The 21,202-nt window shown below is 36.7% G+C and overlaps 4 protein-coding genes and 7 non-coding genes across 11 annotated transcripts; 3 read left to right on the forward strand and 8 right to left on the reverse strand.

Moving 5' to 3' along the window:
• The first annotated feature begins 49 nt into the window (after positions 1 to 49).
• Trnar-acg lies at positions 50 to 122 on the forward strand. Its single transcript has one exon. It is a non-coding gene; the product is annotated as a tRNA-Arg (tRNA).
• Positions 123 to 733: 611 nt separating this feature from the next.
• Positions 734 to 806, reverse strand: Trnar-acg. The gene has a single exon. It is a non-coding gene; the product is annotated as a tRNA-Arg (tRNA).
• Positions 807 to 965: 159 nt separating this feature from the next.
• Trnar-acg lies at positions 966 to 1,038 on the reverse strand. The gene has a single exon. It is a non-coding gene; the product is annotated as a tRNA-Arg (tRNA).
• A 150-nt stretch (positions 1,039 to 1,188) lies between these two features.
• Positions 1,189 to 1,261, forward strand: Trnak-cuu. Its single transcript has one exon. It is a non-coding gene; the product is annotated as a tRNA-Lys (tRNA).
• Positions 1,262 to 3,100: 1,839 nt separating this feature from the next.
• LOC6640085 (trypsin alpha) lies at positions 3,101 to 3,956 on the reverse strand. Its single transcript, XM_002063560.4, has one exon. The coding sequence runs from the start codon at positions 3,919 to 3,921 to the stop codon at positions 3,151 to 3,153; it is 771 nt and encodes a 256-aa protein (XP_002063596.1). The 5' UTR covers positions 3,922 to 3,956; the 3' UTR covers positions 3,101 to 3,150.
• A 77-nt stretch (positions 3,957 to 4,033) lies between these two features.
• Positions 4,034 to 4,861, reverse strand: LOC6640084 (trypsin epsilon). Its single transcript, XM_002063559.4, has one exon. The coding sequence runs from the start codon at positions 4,853 to 4,855 to the stop codon at positions 4,085 to 4,087; it is 771 nt and encodes a 256-aa protein (XP_002063595.1). The 5' UTR covers positions 4,856 to 4,861; the 3' UTR covers positions 4,034 to 4,084.
• Positions 4,862 to 5,921: 1,060 nt separating this feature from the next.
• Positions 5,922 to 5,994, forward strand: Trnak-cuu. The gene has a single exon. It is a non-coding gene; the product is annotated as a tRNA-Lys (tRNA).
• A 340-nt stretch (positions 5,995 to 6,334) lies between these two features.
• Trnar-acg lies at positions 6,335 to 6,407 on the reverse strand. Its single transcript has one exon. It is a non-coding gene; the product is annotated as a tRNA-Arg (tRNA).
• Positions 6,408 to 6,580: 173 nt separating this feature from the next.
• Trnar-acg lies at positions 6,581 to 6,653 on the reverse strand. Its single transcript has one exon. It is a non-coding gene; the product is annotated as a tRNA-Arg (tRNA).
• A 4,821-nt stretch (positions 6,654 to 11,474) lies between these two features.
• On the reverse strand, positions 11,475 to 18,486 carry LOC6640060. The gene is given in 10 exon segments (XM_023182204.2): positions 11,475 to 11,765; positions 11,829 to 12,412; positions 12,415 to 12,562; positions 12,624 to 13,115; positions 14,012 to 14,188; positions 14,244 to 15,029; positions 15,101 to 15,408; positions 16,819 to 17,086; positions 17,150 to 17,938; positions 18,002 to 18,486. Coding segments are annotated over 10 exon segments (4,290 nt in total). The 5' UTR covers positions 18,464 to 18,486; the 3' UTR covers positions 11,475 to 11,489.
• LOC6640061 (probable cytochrome P450 6w1) lies at positions 13,800 to 15,577 on the reverse strand. Its single transcript, XM_002063557.4, has 3 exons — positions 15,101 to 15,577; positions 14,244 to 15,029; positions 13,800 to 14,188 (listed from the first exon to the last, which is right to left on the reverse strand). The coding sequence occupies exons 1-3, from the start codon at positions 15,560 to 15,562 to the stop codon at positions 13,913 to 13,915; spliced, it is 1,524 nt and encodes a 507-aa protein (XP_002063593.1). The 5' UTR covers positions 15,563 to 15,577; the 3' UTR covers positions 13,800 to 13,912.
• Positions 18,487 to 21,202: the final 2,716 nt, after the last annotated feature.

The raw sequence follows: 21,202 nt of genomic DNA on the forward strand, positions 1-21,202 counted from the left end.
AGTAAAGCTTGTCATTAGTAAAGAGCTTAAACCAACCGACACACAACACGGTCCTGTGGCGCAATGGATAACGCGTCTGACTACGGATCAGAAGATTCCAGGTTCGACTCCTGGCAGGATCGAAATTAGTTTTTTTTTTACATTTTCTGCAATTTTTTATATGAATACACAATAGTATCTTTTGAATATGGTAACTAAATCAAACAATTAAATACCGAGTTTTATCTGTGAATTTGAAAAATGTAAATGTATGTGAATTGAGTCAAATGTCAATGACGATAAAAAAAATATATATGTTCATATATTTTGTGGGATGAAAGCAACTTACTTTTACATTTTCAAACCAATCTCTTTTTGCAAGGGGTTGGAGAGCAAGTGGGCGATTTGGAGTAAGTCAATGGCAAAAGCAAATCAAGTGGCATCATCATGGGGATACAAACGAATGTTTGACTGTGGATTATGTTGCACTTATGCTAAACAGGAGAAAACTTTCAAACAGAAGCTGCGGGAAAACGAGGGTGCAATTGCACGCCAAGGATATTTAAGGTGAATACCAAATGATATCAATTCAAGGACTTATTTGCATAACAGTAAAAAGTTATCAAGTTTCTGTAACAGATTTAGACAAAGCATATAAATTTTTACAAGCATTCAGAAAAAGTAATTTCGTTAGCTAGTATGTATATGGGAATCCATAATAGAAGAATGAAACATGATAAAAAAAATGTATATTCGATCCTGCCAGGAGTCGAACCTGGAATCTTCTGATCCGTAGTCAGACGCGTTATCCATTGCGCCACAGGACCACATGTTATCAGCGCAGCCAATCTGAAAACTACTGCAAGCAGTTTAAGATCTGTTCTAAGCAGTTTCAAAAAATTAAAGAAAAACTAAATTTAATTAATGCTTAATAGTTTTCCCTTCCTAAAAATTAATTAAAAAAAGACAAACAAAAAATTAATTTTCGATCCTGCCAGGAGTCGAACCTGGAATCTTCTGATCCGTAGTCAGACGCGTTATCCATTGCGCCACAGGACCGTGTAGCCCCAACAGATCAAAATATAAACTTGAGCTTTAGCCGTGGAGCTGGTAATTGTCTTCAATAGCTGTATGCAAGCTTCTGAAAGCTTTTGTTTCAGATTTACGCTCTGATCTCTGAATAGGCAGTTGGTCACCAACCAAATAAGTGCCCGGCTAGCTCAGTCGGTAGAGCATGAGACTCTTAATCTCAGGGTCGTGGGTTCGAGCCCCACGTTGGGCGAAAGATAACTTTTTTGCTTTTATTTTCGCTGTTAACGTTCAAACTTTTTTTTTGTAAATTTATGATTTACATTCAGAACGTTTAGGGAGCGACTTTTAAAGTTCTTTCACAATTTGAAGATATGTAATAAATATATAATATATTTAGTGAGTGATTCAATTGAATACCACGAACCAATGGCAATTAAATTTCATTGATAAAAAACTTTTTAAAAATTTAACTGTTGGGTTTTTGTTTTGTGATAAAGATTAGACTCACTCAGAAAGCTTGGTCAATTAATGAAATGTTTCAATGTTGCTTAATAATTAAATGTATAAAAATTAAAATGAAAGGGCAATAAAAGGGAAAAATTCCGAAAATTTAGATTTTGTTTGACTTTTATGATCAGAATATATCACATATAAGATTACCTAAAGAAAGTAGAACAATATTCATACATTATTTGCTTAAATTCTTATCTGCCAAAGACACCCAAACGGAATGATAATTTCTTTTTTGTCTTTACGACTTTTGGGCAAAACTCGGAAGTATAATATGAAACTTTTAAAAGCTATTTATGGCTAATATTGTCATTCTATCTGTCTGATTATATTGATGGCTCATCGGCATAAAGGGGGCCTAGATTGTGATAAGTGCGTTGTTGTTTTTTTTTTGCGTTCTTTTTTTGTCTAATAATTGGGGTTTATGATGAAATAAAACTCAAGGAAATAGTTCAAAATTTATTAACTACAGAGGAAGGTTGATTCTAAAAAGGAGGAACCTTTTGGGTATAATAATATAATAATATTTATCATATTTATTAAGATAAATAAAACCCAAATATCGCAAAGTCTAGATCGATCTAATAAGGTTAACGACCAAAGAACCTTTTGCCATGTAATAAACCTAAAAATATAAAATATTATGTATGTAGATCTAAAACTGCAAGGTCGCTTGTTGTATAATTTTATCAGCCCACGCCTAATTTTTCTTCTTTTTTAACTATTCGAAAACTTCTTCTTACCTAGAACACTTAATTCTTATCAAATTCATATGTTTTGCGGTAAATTAATCTTGATTTTCTGATGACGTCTCTGTCTGTCAATCTGGTAAATAAATTCAGGATGAAGTGGAATTGTGGGCACGCGATTCTCTTAAATATATGATTAGATAATATAACTGAAATAATTGAAGGGTCTACACGTTCGACAAATATTTATCATATAATTGAATGCTACTTGATAAATGATTAGACTAGATTTCTCTCTACGTGAATTCCCCTACTACTACGCATTAGATTGCAAGTTTTTTGAATGGAAAGTTTCGGAATTTCAATAAGTTGGCGCTAAGATAGATCCATAGGATCTTATCCTTTTCTTTACTTTTGAAGTAGTGTTACAACTGGAAACTTTCCTCGATGAGGGAAAACTATGAACTTGCCGATTTCAGATGCAGTTGGCAGCACTAAAAATCTTGAAATGTGGGACAGTTTAGGTCTAAAGATTACAGTCTTTGGAAATTATCTATAAACCCAATCGAATCGTTAGTTTTTATTTTTTAATCAAGTAAAATATGAAAAAAGGGGTTTAACCGATTAATTTTTAAGACAAGTTGGCAGCTCTGACAAGTTAGTAGGCATATAGTGAGTCGATTTCCTTATGGCTCACTCTTTTTGGCAATTATCTCAAGAGCCATGAGGAAAGTATTTGGTTTTTGTAGAAAATTCTCACCAACACGAAACAAAACCAAGTTGGCAGCACCGTAGAAGCGCATACAAGGGCATAGGTTTACATAGATAACTCTAATCTATTTAAAAGCTCCCTTCGATAGAAACTAAACAAAATGAAATAATGAATAACCTTTTTTTTTAAGCTGGTGTCAAAAGATTTTATTATTATTGAATCAAGTTCTTAGATCGAGTTGGCAGTGCTGACCACCCAAGAGCGGAGAACAGCCACATCGGCATAGACTCCGGGATAGCCTGCATAGGCACAGCCATAGCCCCAAGAGACAACACCAACCAAAAGACCACCAGAGACCAATGGGCCACCGGAATCACCTTGGCAAGCATCCTTGCCACTGGAAGCAGCGCAGATCATGGTGCTCTTGATTTGACTGCCATAGCTATAGGTGGACGAAGCGCACTGGGCCTGGCTGACAATCTTCAGATTGACATACTGCAGATTGGCGGGAATGGAGCTGGAACCATACGAGGTAGTACCCCAACCAGAAACGGAAGCGGCAGCGCCATTAGCCGGATTGTAGGTAGCCAGTCCAATGGCCTTGATGTTAGAGCCCAAGCTGAGGGAAGAGCTCAAACGGATGACGGCAATATCGTTGACCATGGTATTGGCATTGTAGCCCTCGTGATTCTTGAAAGCAGCAACCTTGGAGACAACACCGCCGGAGCTCCAGTAGGTGGAGCCAGCGCGCACCTGCAGAACGGAGGCCGACACAGATTGCAGACAGTGAGCAGCAGTCACAACGATGTTGGCAGAGTAGATGGAACCACCGCAGGAGTGGGAGCCACTACGCTGCAGAGAGATTTGCCAGGGGAAGCTGCTGATGGTGGTGGCAGTGCCTCCAACAATGCGGCCATCCAACTGGGGCAGAAGACCATCGGGAATGGCAGCACCAAAGGCGCAGGCCACGACTGACAACAAGATCACAAATTTGAACATGTCGAAACGTATGAACTGAACTGATTGAAAGCCAAACGAACGATTGCGCTTTTATATAGGCCCCCCAAGTGTTTGGCCTGTGTTATCTTTCGAGTGGCAAACCAAAAACGACTGTGATTAATGCAATTTATTTCGTAGAAATTTTCAAGGGCCTAGCTAGAGTTTACAACTCGTCGGCGGTCTTCTCGATCCACTCATGGAAATGGGCAACATCGGCATAGACACCTGGGTACCTAACATCACCGCATCCATAGCCCCAGGAGACAACACCCACAAGACGGCTACCGGAGACCAATGGGCCACCGGAATCACCCTGGCAGGCATCCTTGTGTTCGGCATAGGCACAGATCATGGTGTCCTTGATCTTGCGACCATAGCTAAACTTGCCCGAGGCGCATTCCTCACGGTCGACAATCTTCAGATCGACAGCCAACAGATGATCGGGAATAGTACTGCCACCCGATTCGGTGGTACCCCATCCAGAGACAACAGCGGTGGCGCCATTACGGGGATTCGAATCAGCCATGGCAATAGCCTTGATGCTCGAACGGAAGCTCAAATCGGATTCAATGCGAATGATGGCAATATCGTTGACCATGGTACGGGAATTGTAGCCCTCGTGATTGCGGAACGACTTCACCGAGTGTACACTGCCACCGGAACGCCAGTAAGTGGAGCCGACACGCACTTTCAACTCATGAGCCTCAATCGATTGCAGGCAATGGGCGGCGGTGACGACAATGTCGTGGTTGTAGATGGAACCACCACAGAAGTGGGAGCCACTGCGTTGCAGCGAAACTTGGTAGGGATGATCCTCAATGCTGGTCTCATAGCCACCAACAATACGGCCATCCAATTGGGGCAAGAGACCCTCAGGGATGGTGCCACCCAAAACGCAGGCAGCCAGCGACAGAAGTACCACAAATTTCAACATGTTTCTTTCGATTTCAATGTCCAACTATGGAAATTACTTGCCTTTATATACCAAAAATCTGAAAAAAGGGGGTCTGGAATAATTATGGGCTTACTACATAATCTAATCGTCTTAACCTTAGGTCCTTAGATATGCCATTGATACTATGTTAAGTGATAGTCGAAAATGCCCAGTCATTAATAGGTAGAATGGCCTATTATGGAAAATCCCCTTTCTTATCGGAATGTCAAAAAACTTGTCAAATTCTCAAGTGGTTTCTCTCAATTATTTAGGAATAAAAAATGCAATCATTAGGATTTCTTTGGGCTTAAAAAGTAATTCCTACAGACGATCCTTGAAACATAAATCCCTTGTTGGGTTTACCTTGATAAAGACGCACAGGAGTATGTTTAATCCCATTAAGTATTGAAATATTATAAGTGTACATATAGAAACTTAGGAACTTAAGTGCGTATTTAGGAACTATCGACTTTGTTCTTTGGATTTTGAAAGATTATCGAATAGGAAACGTTTTAATTTTATTTTTACAGAAATTACTGCGTTTCAAATGGTTCATATAATAAAAAATATTTACCAATTTATTGGGATATAATTCCAAATTACAACTTTCCATTATTAACTATTGAGGAATACATTTTATATGTTCAATAATTCTTAAGAATTGTGCAGGGAAAATAGTATTTCCATTTTTTCTTACCTGAGTTTTTATATTTTAAGGTTGCCGAAATTTGAAAAATGAGTTCGTCGTGGAATTTATGATTGGAATTGGTTGAATATAAATTCGAATTGGAGTCAATTTTATGTCGAAACATTTAAAAATGTTCAATAAATGCTTGTGTCACTTGGCAACCCTAAAAACTGATACAATAATAAAACGATTGATTTTGAGATGAACACGAAACTAAGAACACCAAATACAGAACAAAACCGGAATTTCTATTGATTTTCTGTCAAAAACGTTTCAAAAAACTAAAACCGTTTGGAACATATATTTATATAGATCTATATCTGATATATATTAGATGCGTCAGATTCGCTCAGGTTTATCAGCGCTCAGGTGCAACATGCCCGGCTAGCTCAGTCGGTAGAGCATGAGACTCTTAATCTCAGGGTCGTGGGTTCGAGCCCCACGTTGGGCGAAAATACTTTTTTTTTGTCAGTTTGTAAATAAGGCAACTATAGCAAAAGATCCAGAAAATATTGAAAGAAAATGAATAAATATTTTAAAAGAAAAAAGTAGAAGCAGATCATGAAAACTCTCTGAAATGGTAAAAGACCATTTCAAGTTGTCTTCAGAATTGGCAATGTTTAATTCAAAAGTTAAGTTAAGAAATTAAAAATGTGGTGGTTGAAAAATTCGCCCTAATACTGTTTTTTTGTTTCTTTACAAAATTAAACATGTTTTAACTTGCCCCTTAACCTTCGTATTGTTAGAAAAATAATAATAAAATAAATCTTGGTAAAAGGAAACTTTCACTTCGATCCTGCCAGGAGTCGAACCTGGAATCTTCTGATCCGTAGTCAGACGCGTTATCCATTGCGCCACAGGACCGTTAATTAAGCACGCACCAATCGTTACAGCTGGGTGAATCATTTATTAATATTATTTTAAATGCTGTTTTGAAGAATTTTGTGTAAATTGTAAAGAATTTTGGCTATTGAAAACCTGTTTATATTTTACATTTTATTCGACTACAAAAAAAAGAAATTGAAAAAAAAGATCTTCGATCCTGCCAGGAGTCGAACCTGGAATCTTCTGATCCGTAGTCAGACGCGTTATCCATTGCGCCACAGGACCGTTGGTGGGCCACTGTTAAATGCGTAACAAGAAACCAAGCGTATGGGCCTATGTTTTATTTAACAGAAACTGCTTAAGTGATGACGATAAAGCAGTGCATGGCTTTACAGTGCGCCGAGAATTTCATGGATCCGAATCTTATTAAAGAAATAACTAAATAAATTTCCCTTTTAGCAATTTTTCTCTTTTAAAACATTAAAAAATATTTATGAAAAGAAAATATTAGGTAAATTTTAAAAAATTAACAAAAAATAACAAAAGAATAGGAAAAATGTTCAAAATTTAACAAACATTAATCACAAATGGTAAATATTTACTTAAGCTACTCGAGATTTCAGTGTTGAAAAGGGAAAAAATCGGCTAAAGCTAGATTTTAGTGTTGGCAAATGCTATTTTTTTATTGTTTGACCGCCCTGGCAGCCGAATATTGTATTCTGAACTATATTTGTTCTCTAAAATCAAGAAATAATGTAAACTCAACAATATTTTCGTTTGTTGAGAATAGTGCGATCAAAACTTACAAAAAGCCCGCGTATTCGAGTATCCGAAATTTGGCATCTGGCAAAACTATCTCAAAATTTGACAGCTTCTTATAGTTGGAAATAGCTACTTTTAGCTATAATCCCGCTAAAACTTGATTTTTCTTTTGTTAATTACACAAAAACTACATAATAAATCGCAAAGGCGCACCTGAATTGGAATTTTTCTCTTTCGTTTGATACCAAATTTATGTAGTTTAAGCGCGTTTTCGGCCCGACTAATTTAAGTAAATGTTTACCCAACAACTTTTGGAAATATTATTAACCAAAGGAGGCGCTTTAACAGTTGGCTTCTATTATATTTAAAAGTCACCCTGTTGTCTCTCTCATATTATTTTTTCAACATGATTCGTTTTTCGATTCGATTCTTGGCAATCGAGCAGCGGCTGTCAAAGGAACAAACTTCCAGACGTTTCTATAACACAAAAAATTAAAAATAAAAGAAAAATGGACCAAAACGCAATAAAAAAGATGGTAAGTTAGAAATATAATCATAATTATTAATATTATTAATAATAGTTATTATTAAAAGTATTTGATTAATAAAATTAATCAAAAAAAATATATTTACATATTTCAAAATTAAAATTCACTTCAGCCAACACATATGTATGCATTTTTCTTTGTGCGTGTGTGTGTTGTTGTCTGAAGTATGTAAATTCTCTTCAGTAGTTCTCTACAAAAAAGGGACAAGTGTTTGCTGTTTTTAGAATCTTTGCAGAGGGTATTATAATGTTTGTAACGCAAAGAAGGCGACGTTTCCGCCCGATAATGTATATGTATATATTCTTGACCATCATGAGAAGCTAAGTCGATGTAGTCATGTCCGTCTGTCCGTCTGTCCGTCGGTGCGTATGCGTTTTACTCAGCCATCTTAAGAGCTATCGGGCTGAAATTTATTACCTGGGTCAAATCAAGTAAGAAAATCTCTAGGTTCGGGCCACTATACCATATAGTTGTGGAAGAAAATAGTTGAAAATAGTTGGAGTATCCCTATGAAATTGACTAATATGATAGTTTTTTACATAAAACATCAGGTCTCGAAATTTTAATTAGATCGGATAAATAGAACACAATTTATAGGCAATATAAATCGGCTCTGCTCAAATGCTGCCGGTAGCGCTGCTTCTGTATGGCTTATGTATGTTTTTTAATGTGTTGATTGTGTTAGAAGATAGATACATAGATAGAAATGTACATTATATACTTATAAATAATCCTTTAATTTTTTCCTTCCAGAATGAAAACTTCAAACTGCAAATGGCAATTTTTAGTCAGCACGCCGCAATAGTTGCCAATATTTTAAGCAGCCGCAGCAACAACAACAACAACAGCAGCAGCCGCAGCAGCCGCAGCAACAACAACAACAACAGCAGCAGCCGCAGCAGCCGCAGCAACAACAACAACAACAGCAGCAGCCGCAGTAGCCGCAGAAGCAACGGCCCAGCGGTAGCAGCAACAACAGCAGGAGCACGCACGCCACCAGCAGCAGCAACTTTTGCAGCAGCAGCAACAACAACAGCAGCGAAAACGCCACCAGCAACAACAACAGCAGCGACAACGACTGCAGGAAAGCCGGTTGCAATTGTACTGCCACGAAAGAAAAGCGATTAATTTCTCTTATTTATTTCATACTTTTTCTCTTCTCTCTTTTTCTCTCTAAGAAAAGAGCAAACAAGCGTCAGGGGTTTGAAATACATGGAAAGGGCAATTGTTGCCATTTTCGTTTACTTTTGAAGAAAAATTAAAGATGTTTTGGTATTACATATGTTGATTGTGAAACTTTACAATAAATTAGATATTCTATTGCTTTTGGCCACTTAAATCAAAGAAGTCTTGTAACTACTAAAAATGAAATGGGGCCAAACTTGTAAAATCTTTGATTCTATTTCAGAATTTAAGCTTTAATTTAGTAAGCTGAAAAAAACTTCCTGTTCATCAGATGCGACTATGTAGTAGGGTATACAGGGGGAGGGAACTGCTGTAATGAATACAAACATTCAATTGTAAAGTGCCTCGCTAAATCTCTCTTTGAGTGCGATCTATGTATGAATATATAAATATATATTTAGAATTGCATGAGAGCCCCTAATGATATAAGAATGCCGATAACGATATACGTTTAATATATGTACATATATCGATAGAATGACAATCGAGGGGAGATAGAGTCTTGAGTTGCTGGACGAAAAGGTAAATAAGTCGGTTCTTTTCTTTTGTTAATAAATAGATATGTTAATCTACGACACATAAAAGTGAAGTGGTGTCAAAAATATTTTATCTTGGTCCAGTGAAGTCAGCCCTACATATATATATGTATATATATATATTCACCTTTCTGCAAGCTTTAAAGTAAGCACTAAATGTTCATCTTTCCATTTAATTACTTAACGTAAAAGATGAAAAAATATTAAAGAAGCTAACTTTGGGTATGCCGAAGTTTTTATACCCTTGCAGTCCTTGCAACTCAATTCATCAATACACAAACAAAACATTATTTCTCTTTTTACTACAAGTTTTTCTTCTTCTTCCATCATTCCCTAAGCAAAGCACGGCACGCTTACACATACAGTTCATGTAGCGTTGTGTCTGTGTGTGTGTGCATGTGCTCTGTTGATTGGATGATGACGTAGGCAGCGCTTGAGCTGATTTATATCGACTGTAACTTGTGTTATATTTATCCGATCAGATTCAAATTTTGGGATCTGAGGTTTTATATCTAATACTATCATATTCGCAAATTTCATGGGGATACAGTAATTTCTGCAAAAATGTTTCTTCTAGAACTATATGATATCCTAGTCCGATCCTGATGATTTTCATACTTTATTACTTACCGGGGTAATAAAAAGCCCCCAAAAAAAATTTCATCCCGATAGCTCTTAAGATGGCTGAGTAAAACGCATACGCATACGCACCGACGGACGGACGGACAGACGGACATGGCTATATCGGCTCAGCTTCTCATGCTAATTAAAAATATATATACTTTATGGGGTCGGAAACGTCTCCTTCTGTGCGTTACAAACATCTGTCCAATTTTATAATACCCTCTGCAAGGTTATAAAAATGTGAAGTGCACGTCTCAGGATATAGTCACTCCAAATCAATATAAGTAAAAATTGGAAAGATATTTTAGGATGACCAATTCCTTGGAATTAGCAATTTGTGTTTCTTAAATCTCAAAATCAGATGCCTATTCTTCTAGGATAAATCCCAAAAAGAGGCCTGCAACCCCAAAATATATACACAAATGAAAGTTTGATTTCAGCCTCTAATTATTTTAATTCTAGGTGCACGCAAAAAAAAAGGTGAGAGATAAAAGCCTCTTTTAAGCGCCTAAAAATTGCAAATAATAAATATGTAGGTACATCATTTGTTTGTTTAAAATTATATAGGACCGGTCTATAATATAAAGTAGCTGAAAAAATACAAATAGATATCACGCAATCAAACACATCGCCTAAAGTTTTAGAGTCACTTTGAAAAATAAATAAATCAGCAAAAATGGAGAAGAAAATTTAAAATGTTGCTAAGGTAAACTGCTTTGAAACATTTTTGTTATCCACAATAGTTTAAGCGGAATTAGCTGTGAGCACACTGAAACGTCATATCGAAAGTCGTACTCAATCAGATTTCTTACAAGACACACACAAAGCTCTCATTCCCTAGACATTTAACCTTGTCCATATCCTTGTTATCCCTATGCATGACACCCCAAGGACTCGACATGGACAATTATCCTTCAAAAGAAAGAGAGAGAGAGAGTAAGAGAGAGGGAGTGTAATGTTTCCCTCATTTCTATTGGCTAACCTCGGGAGAAAATGTCATAATGGCAAGCCGCAGCAGTGGAAAAATGTTCTTTTTGTTGTACTTGAAAAGAGGATGTAAAATGCAACAGCAGCTGCTGTAAGGACATCACACTCGTCCTCATACTGTGAGCACTTAACGCATTTAATGCAATTGTCAATTTACTCTGAGCAACGACAAGTGCGAGAGTTTTTACTCGACTTGTCCAAATGGAATGGCTAAGGAGATGATATGTTCCTAATGAGTGGTTAGTTTGTGTCCCCATCTAATGAGTGCTTAAGTTTAGCTAATTATAGACTAGAGTTCTGATTTAATACCAGGTTATTATGTCAGCAGTTTAGTTAGTCCTTCGTTTTACTGTGCTATTAAAGCTTAAACTAAGGACAAGAGGGTTTTAGATTAAGATACATATATATATTAAGTTTGCTTAGAAGTTTCAGAAAACTGTATAACTAATTATTTGCATGAGAAAAATTGCAATAAATAACTAAACCCGTTCCAATTTCAAATAAATTTCATCTTTAGATTGCAGAGCTGGCGAAAGTGGAGCATAAACGATTGATTTGACAGTCCTATCACAGGTTTGAACTCGATAATGACGTAACAAATGGACAAGACCCAATTTCGATTGCAGGAGACCCAAACGCATCCCAATACAATTCCGAGGACCAATTCCAAAGGGCATATACGCATCCATATTCAAATTGTGGCGATTAGTAGGATCGAAACGCTCAGGATCGAATTTGTCAGGATCAGGCCAGTACTGCAAAGGGAATGAAATTCCTTGGTTAGAGAAGAACAAGCCTAAAGACGTTCTAAGACTCACCTGAGGATCACGCTGAATGGCCAAAACGCCTATATAGACAGGCATTCCATTGGGCACTTCCAAATCGTAGTGGGGTTTCAGATTGAAACGTTCTCCTTGTGCAGGCTGAATGCATTCCCTCTCAGCGTAACCCACAATGGGATACAATCTCAATGTTTCATTTACCACTTTGCTTAGATAGGGCATTTCCTGTATTCTCTCATAGCTGATGTGATCCTCATCACCGAAATAGTCCGAGATCTCTGCCCGCAAACGATTCTGTGCTTCTTCATTCCTGGCCAACTCGTAGAGGGCCAAAGCCATGGTCGATGAACTTGTCTCATAGCCAGCTGTTTGGAAAACAGCCGCTTGGGCTACCAAATAGTCGATATCATGGGCTCTATTTGGTTTATCTGGATTTTCGGCAGCCTCTTTCTTCATGGCCAAAAGGATGTCAATCAAATCGTTACGTTTCACTCCCGATTTTTCACGTTCAGCCAAAACGTAGTTGATACTATGACGAATGAACTCTGAGGTTTTTTTTGAGAAGACCTTAACTCGAGCCAAAGTTGCCAAGGCTGGCAATACAAAGATAATGGCAAAGAATCACTTTTAGGAGCAGTCAAGGAATTTGCTTTAAGACCAAAGGCAATAGTCGCTATCAAATCGGTAGTAAAACGAGCACAAATATTCTTGATAGGTAAAACAGAGCCGGTAGAACGTTCAGACAAATTTGTTTCCAAGTCTTTGGCTATCTACATAAGAAAAGTTAAAAAACTTAATAAATAAATGTAGGGAAAACCTAAGGAGACTCACCTCTATCATCAATGGATACATTTGCTTCATCTTGCCACTGGTGAAGACAGGGGAAAGTTTCGCTCGAAGATCTTTCCAATCAGGATTACGTACAAAGAACAAATTATTATAACCCAATTGGTCATTGTGTGGATCGGTAGATAAGGCTCTATTGGCAAAGTAATTGAACTTCTTAATCATCACCGTCTTGATCAGTTCCAAATCTCTGATAAGTAGAGCAGGTCGATGTGCCAAATAAATGCCAACTAAAGGTTCCTTCTCGAAACCTGGTTCCTTGTGCAGTTCACTCACTTGCAGGTAAAAAGGAACTTTTCCCTTGAAGAGATTAACCATATTACCCAAAATGGGCACTGGTTTGATATATTTCACTCCATGACGCTCCCAGTAAGAGTAATTCCATTTCTGCCAAATGTAGAAAATTGTGGCCAAAGTGGCTAAAAGTATTAAAGTTTCCGCTAACATGGTTTGCCTTCCTCTAGCGTTGGACACAAACTGGCAAACAATCAAGCGAATCGTGAACTACAGCCTTTAAGTAGGCCTTCTGTCTGCTGATAAAAAAGTCGTTGTTAATACTGCTAACTAACAATGATTTGATAGTATTTATAACTATTTAAAGAGAGTGAAATTATGAATGTCATTGATTAATTCTATATTTTGCTTAAGTTTATTTTGGTTCGGTAGGTCAATTCGTGTGTGGGGGAATACCTTGAGAAGGTCTGATAAGAAACGTAAGAGAAGGAGAGAGAGGGAAAGAGAAATTTTTAACATTTATTTGTTATCATTTGTTATTAAGAGAAAATCAGAACGTAGAACAAAACCAGTTTGGTGACTTGACAAGGTTATTAAACAAACTTGTTTATATATATGAAATAGCTGAGGCGGCTTATTAATTAATCAAGATGAGGCATGAATGTTAAATAACTCGATTATATCTGTGTACTATAGAAATCAGACTCTGTTATGATTACAAAATCATCTGCCATTTGACTAGAGCTGTCGAGAGGTATTTTGGCGAGAGCCCTAGCCGAGAATCGTAACAAAGGAAAAGTTGTTACCATATTCAAGGACCTTTACGCTACAAAATCGATCATTTAAGGGGCAATCTGTCTAATCAAGGATAATAAATATTCTTTACTAAACATTACTTTCTTTGTTATATATTTTCTGTTAAACGAATAGTTGTCAAATTTCACCATTCACCAGTGTTTAATTTTTGCATATTAATTAATATCTATTTTAATTGTAGATTTAACATGAAATTGTACCGTTTAACTTATAACAATCGACTTTTAAAGACGTTCTAATCTTAATAGAATGTCCTCTTTGGATGACATAATAGGAGTTAGCGGATTAAATGCTATGTCTTTCAGAGTCTTATCACTCCTTACAATCCGATGATTTCGAAGCAAATGAACAAGACCCAATTTGGATTGTAAAAGACCCAAACGCATGCCAATGCAATTGTGAGGACCAATGCCAAAGGGCATATAGGCATCCATATTCAAATTGTGACGATTAGCAGGATCGAAACGCTCAGGATCGAATATTTCGGGTTGAGGCCAATACTGCAATGGAAATGAGTTTAAGAAATGGTCTTTAGGAGCAATGGTTTTACCTCACCTGTGGATCACGATGAATGGCCAGAAGAGACACATAGACAGGCATTCCATTGGGCACTTCCAAATCGTAGTGGGGTTTCAGATTGAAACGCTCTCCTTGAGCTGGCTGAGTGCATTCGCGTTCAACGTACGGAACCACAGGATATTTGCGTATAGTCTCATTTATCACTTTGGTTAGGTAAGGCATTTCCTGTATTTTCTCATACTCCACAAGATCCTCCTCCCCAAAATAGTCCGAGATCTCTTGACGTAAACGATCCTGAATTTCTTCATTCAAAGACAATTCGTAAAAGGCCATAGTCATGGTTGATGAACTCGTCTCGTAGCCAGCTAATTGAAAGACTGCCGCTTGTGCCACCAAGTAGTCAATGTCACGGGCTCTATTTGGCTTATCTGGATGGAGGGCAGCCTCCCTTTTCATGGCCAAAAGTGTGTCAATTAGATCGTTACGTTTGACACCCGTTCTTTCGCGTTCAGCCAGAACATAGTTGATACTTTCCGATATAAACTTTGTGGTTTTCTTTGAAAAGACTTTGGTGCGGGCCAAAGTGGCCAATGCTGGCAATACTAGGATGATGGCAAAGTCAAAGGCACGCCCCAAGGATAATTCGAAAATGGCCTGATTCGCTGCATAGAATTCACTAGTCGAGGTTGTCAATGAATTCGCCTTGACGCCAAAGGCAATGGTCGCTATGAGATCGGTAGTAAAACGAGCACACAGATCCTTAATTGATAATTCGGAGCCATTTTGACGACTCGATAAATTTGTCTCCAGATCTTTGGCTACCTATGAAAACAAAAGAGAAATAAACTTGTAGATTAAAAGGAAGACACAAGAAGATTTCTAGTTGATCTTACCTCCACCATCAAAGGATACATTTGTTTCATCTTGCCACTGGTAAAAACTGGCGAAAGTTTTGCCCGAAGTTCTCTCCAATCAGGATTACGTATAAAGAATAAATTATTATAGCCCAATGTATCATTGTGAGGATCAGTTTGTAAAGCACGATCCGAGAAGTAATTAAACTTCTTAATCATCACCGTCTTGATCAGTTCCAGATCACGTATCAAGAGAGAGGGACGATGTGCCCTATAGATGCCTATGAGGGGTTCCTTCTCAAAGCCCTGTTCATTATGAAGCTCACTCAATTGCTCATAGAACGGCGCTTTGCCAGTTAACGAACTACGCATATTACCCAGAAGAGGCAATGGCTTTATATACTTTATTCCATGACGTTTCCAGTAACTATAGTTTCTCTTCTGCCATATGTAAAAAACAATTGCCAATGTGGCCAACAGTATGAGAGTCTCCGCGAACATGTTTTAGCTTTCGCAAGCAACTGCCAACTGCCAGTAACTGATAATTTACTCGGAGCTTAAATAGAATCAAAGCAAAACAAGAAACCTCTAATAGACAGTGCCCGTGCCTCGGGTTTTTGTGGTTTGCTGATAAAAATACTGTATTTATTTTGCTTAATAGAGACGACGAGGCGAAAATGAAATCTGCCATCTATTATATTTAAACCTACCTCATGGCGAATTGATCAATTTTTTTAGTCTCTCTACAAAGTTGCAAAAACGCATTTTCATTTATTGTCAGATAAGAAATGAGAATGAGTTGCTTTATTTTTACTCTACTAAATATTAGATCAGCATGATATTTGTAAAGCAAAATGGCTTAAGGCTTTGAGCCTTATTCTATACCCCTCAATTTTCTATTGGACTATCGCTTTGAAAGAGTATTTCAAATTCATCGACTGTGAATTTGTTTAGTTTGTTTACTCTTTTAATTGATAGTGTTTGAAACATTTTTTGGGGAACACCATGACTTGTTGAATAAAATTAAGAGAGTCTACTAAACTCGTCGTTTATTGTTTTGATCATTAACAAATTTGTAGAGAAAGGTCATAAAACTTTGTATACAAGTATTATACTTACTACTTAAATATTGGAGTAAGTAAGTCGTCTCACTGACTTCGATATAAATCGAATTATGGTGGAAGTGGACAAGGCAAAAACAAAGCGCCTACTTAACATATAATATTTAGTGGCTTTAGGTCTTAAAATCTCTAGATCTATTCTTGAAATACTTTTCAAGAATGTGCACAGTGGTGCCCACGAACTTAGTCATAAACTATTTGATTTTCGAACTTTAGTTCTTATTTTTCGACTACCAAGTAACTCCGAGTAACTTAGAGTAACTTAGAGTAACTTAGAGTAACTTAGAGTAACTTAGAGTATTAAATAATTAAATTGGTTGTAAAACTAAACCAGTAAGAAAATCAATCGTTATGTTTTAGATGCATTTAAAAACTTATTACATTTTAATCTCTTTGGTTACATATTGACCCAGTTCTTACAGAAACAATTTAGCCATTGAGAAACAATTTTCCAATTCAATGAAATTTTAAACTTTTAGTAAATTTCACAAATATATTGATTTTAAATTTACAACATACATTGTATGTTTTTAATGAGCAAGCAGATTTAACACTTAAGTAATTCATTTGTTCATTTTTTTTGGGTTTTTTGGAATGTTCAAACTAAAACTAAGTAATATTTCAACATTTAAACACGTTGTAATTGCAAATTAATTTCATCCTTGGACAAAATAACAGGACACTTTGGGGCAAAAACTATATTCTTAACAGTCTTATCGCAGGTAAGCACACGATGATTGCGTAACAAGTGAACTAGACCCAATTTGGTTTGCAAAAGGCCCAAACGCATGCCAATACAATTGTGAGGACCAATGCCAAAGGGCATATAGGCATCCATATTCAAATTGTGACGATTAGCAGGATCAAAACGCTCAGGATCGAATTTGTCAGGATCGGGCCAGTACTGCAAAGCGAAGGATATGAATAAGTTAGAGACTGAAAAGTTCAAAGAGTTTCTTTGACTCACCTGAGGATCACGTTGAATGGCCAAAACAGCCACATAGACAGGCATTCCGTTGGGCACTTCCATATCATAGCCATAGGATTTCAATGAGAAACGTTCTCCCTCGGCTGGTTGAGTGCATTCTCGCTCGGCATAGCCGACAATGGGATATTTGCGTAGAGTTTCATTCACCACTTTTGTTAGGTAAGGCATTTCCTGTATCTTGTCATAGTCCACATGATCCTCATCACCGAAATAGTCTGTAATTTCGGCACGCAGACGATCCTGGAGTTCCTCATTCTTGGCCAACTCGTAAAGGGTCAGAGTCATGGTCGATGAACTTGTCTCATAGCCTGCAGTTTGAAAAATGGCAGCTTGAGCTACCAAATAGTCCATTTCCTTGGCTCTATTCGGTTTATCCGGATGGGCTGCAGCCTCCTTCTTCATGGCCAAAAGTATATCAATTAGATCGTTACGTCTGGCACCCGATTTTTCACGTTCAGACAAAACATAGTTGATGCTGTTACGTATAAACTCGGAGGTTTTCTTCGAAAAGACCTTGACTCGTGCCAGAGTGGCCAAAGCTGGCAATGTAAAGATTATGGTAAAGTCAAAGGCACGTCCCAAGTTTGGGGCAAAGATGGCTTGGTTCGATTTAAAGAATTCACTATCCAATTGGTTTAATGAATTGGCCTTAAGGCCAAAGGCTATGGTTGCTATTAAATCGGTGGTAAAGCGAGCACAAAGATCCTTAATGGCCAGAACAGAGCTCTCTGAACGTTTGGACAGATTGGTTTCCAAATCTTTGGCAATCTGCAAAATCATTGAATCGTAGGATTAGAAAAGAGTGGACCAAATACTTCTAGTTACACTCACCTCCACCATCAGAGGATACATTTGCTTGATCTTGCCACTGGTAAAGACAGGAGAGATCTTAGCACGTAGATCTTTCCAATCCGGATTACGGACAAAGAACAGATTATTATAACCCAGGGGATCATTATGGGGATCAGTTGACATGGCACGATTGGAGAAATAGTTAAATTTCTTAATCATCACCGTCTTGATCAGCTCCAAATCACGTATAAGCAAAGCCGGACGAGTTGGCAAATACATTCCAATTAAAGCTTCCTTTTCAAATTCCGGTTTATTGTGCAGGTCACTCAATTCCATATAGAATGGTGTCTTGCCAGTTAGTAATCTAGATAAATTACCAAAAATTGGCACTGGCTTTGAATGCTTTACACCATGACGTTCCCAGAAACCATAGTTCCATTTCTGCCAAAAATAAAAAACCGCCACCAAAGTGGTCAAAAGTAATAGAATCTCCGAAAACATATTCAAGTTATGGCTACGTCTGCCGCCAGCTACAACTATCGACTGTTGGCAGAGAGAGTCTCACGAAAAGCTTAAATAGAATCAGCAAAAATACGCGGTCAGTGTCTTCTCCTGCTCCAATTGATTTGTTAGTAGAAGTAAATGGCATGTGTTTGCCCTGTGTTTGCTGATAAAGATGAGTTTGCTTACTTGCAATGACTTGGCAGAATAGCCGATCATGATTCTACAAATTTCAACCTACCTCATGGCGAGTAGACTAAAAAGTTGCTAATGTTTATCGCATCATTAGCTCAATATGCTCTAACAAAGTAAGTTGATATACTTTAACTAGACGTTGATAAGGTCCGAAACGAACTTGTATGGAAAGTAGTCTTTATATGAACCTTTTTGGTAATACTTAATTAGTTAGCTCTTCTAGAGGTGCATTTTATGGAAAGAAAGACTTACAATTTTAACACTTTAACAGCGAGAAAAGAAAGACTTTTGTTTGTTATAAAGGATTGAATTCTGAATATAGAAGTCATTTATTTTGATTAGTTCAAGTAGCTTGTTAGGGTATTTGAGATACACCCTGATACATTTGACTTTTCTTTGCTGTTTTTTTGGACAATTCTAATCTCTTAATAATTCTTGGGGGAATACCTTTTAGCAGCTCTTTGCCTAGACTAGACAAAGAGAGGGTAATAACTTATCATTATTGCTCGGACACGTGCCTTTGAAAAAGAGAGAAAGATAGAGACAGAGACCCCTACAAAGAGAAAGGTAAACATTTGATTACTAATACTAAACAAATTTTTTATAGCTTATATTGTTTTAGTATTTTACTCTCTTATTCTCTCTCAAAAAATATCTTGAATTGAATGACAACTTGAATATTGAACATAAATTTAAAGGCATAAGGGGTTAGTTCAACTGATTTGAAATAAAACGCAATTTCCTTTAATGCAAATGTTTAGAAATTTAAATGATCGATGTTCATACCCTGACAACATGTTTACATTTATTTGAGTTTAGTTTTATATAACTTATTGTTGGTAATACATTTTTTTTAGCTTTTTTCTTTACTCTTTCAAAAATTTAATTGAACCTTTGGAAACTTTAGTCAAGAAGTTGATTAATTCTTTGAGACTTAACCCATTTTTTTTAAGTTGGACGTTCAATTTTTCAAATTTAGTCAGATTTTTAAAAAAGTTGTAAAATATTTTTTTAGTTTTTTACACTTTCAAGCATCGGTTACTTTGAATTAGATGGTAATATTGTCGGTCAAATTCTTTTCCACGATCTTTCTTTAAAAGGAATATAAATGTTTCCTTATTTCTATAGATGTTTGTCATATGTATTGGGTATTTGTTTCCAATTTTTTGTAGCAAAATTGTTGGCCAACGACTAAAAGGAGTCTTAACCATCTTTTTGCGCGTTTCTTGGCATATGACATTAAATTTTACGTGCCAAGCGAAAGCCAAATGAAATGATAAACTGCATTTAAGCCAATTTACAGTTGACTTGTTTTTAGGGAGGGAACCTGCCACTGCCACAGCCACAGCAGCGACTTTGACTGGCAACTGCAACCTAAACACGCAATGCAACGCAATGACTTTACACTGACCTTCGAATGCCACAACCAATGCGAAGAGGGGTCGGTGAGGTGCTGTGGGTTGAGATCAAACAAAATGTATATTGAAAAAATTGCACGTAAGTCGCACGTTACGTTTATTGTATAACTTTTGCTACCTTTTTCCTCAAGGAGATTTCTTTTTTGTTGCCATTGAATTGCCATTCCGCACCTGACATAAGGAGCAGATGCTTTTAGCTTTTCGGGATGCTGACTGGATGTCCATTAGTTTTAATTAGACTCAGTTGAGTCGCGATTGAGAATGTCTTTCCGCTAGATTACTTTGGCACATTTAACGTCATAAAAGTGAAACTTGGATAAAGCTTTTCGCCTTGAGCTCTGGAAATTGCATGCAAATTGACATAAAATTAATAAACAAGCAAATTGCATCATTCTTGTAAAGGAAAGGGGAGGAAGAGGGGACAGAGAGGGGGGTTCACTTACTGGTTTTCTAATTAGCTGGAAACTTTCTATCTACCCTCCCACAGAATTTGTTAATTAAACCAAAAGGAACTCGGACATTGCTAATGTCTTCAAAAAGCAAAATTGGATCAAAATTGGGTTACAATGTTCTTGAAATACTCTTATTGTTAGAATATGTGATGGTGACTATATTATACAGGTTATTGATCTGTATTTACAGGTTTCAAAGGTTTGGGCATATAATAAGTTATTTCGAAAAACAATTTAATAGGTTCCTTGTGAAAGAATTGTTCAAATGGGGCCTAAAAGAGATTTATTGAAGTCTGTAAGCCCAAATATCGGTAATTTTATAAAGGTCACTGAGAAAAATACGACAGTTACTTAAAGAAAATTTCAATATTTTGAGTTACACTTAAGACAAATGGAAATTGAAAAACTATTGCTAAAAATAAGCATAAATTTGGCAAGAAGATTTAAAATAGACTTAACTACTACTTATTGTTAGATATAGAAAATCCAGAAGGCATAAAAAAGAAATCTGATTAATATTCGATAAAAATATTTGCATCTGTACTATTCGAATGAATAAATATGCTTTCCATTCTTTGACAATTTGTAAAAGAAAAGTCTAAACATTTTGTAAAAAATGTTTTAAGAAACACCCAAACTAAATTTTGTTGTGTTTAAAAAATTCAGCAAATTTA

This window comes from Drosophila willistoni (assembly GCF_018902025.1).
Source record: "Drosophila willistoni isolate 14030-0811.24 chromosome 2L unlocalized genomic scaffold, UCI_dwil_1.1 Seg196, whole genome shotgun sequence".
Classification (NCBI taxonomy): Eukaryota; Metazoa; Arthropoda; class Insecta; order Diptera; family Drosophilidae; genus Drosophila; species Drosophila willistoni.

What these genes read in the sequence shown, in the direction of transcription:
- LOC6640085 (XM_002063560.4), bottom strand. Translation starts at nt 3,921, where the DNA reads ATGTTCAAATTTGTGATCTTGTTGTCAGTCGTGGCCTGCGCCTTTGGT.
- LOC6640061 (XM_002063557.4), bottom strand. Translation starts at nt 15,562, where the DNA reads ATGTTCGCGGAGACTCTCATACTGTTGGCCACATTGGCAATTGTTTTT. An exon ending in TGTATCCTTTGATGGTGGAG is followed by an intron (nt 15,030 to 15,100) that starts GTAAGATCAACT and finishes TTGTTTTCATAG; the next exon opens with GTAGCCAAAGATCTGGAGAC. An exon ending in CCATTCATCGTGATCCACAG is followed by an intron (nt 14,189 to 14,243) that starts GTGAGGTAAAAC and finishes TTTCCATTGCAG; the next exon opens with TATTGGCCTCAACCCGAAAT.
- LOC6640084 (XM_002063559.4), bottom strand. Translation starts at nt 4,855, where the DNA reads ATGTTGAAATTTGTGGTACTTCTGTCGCTGGCTGCCTGCGTTTTGGGT.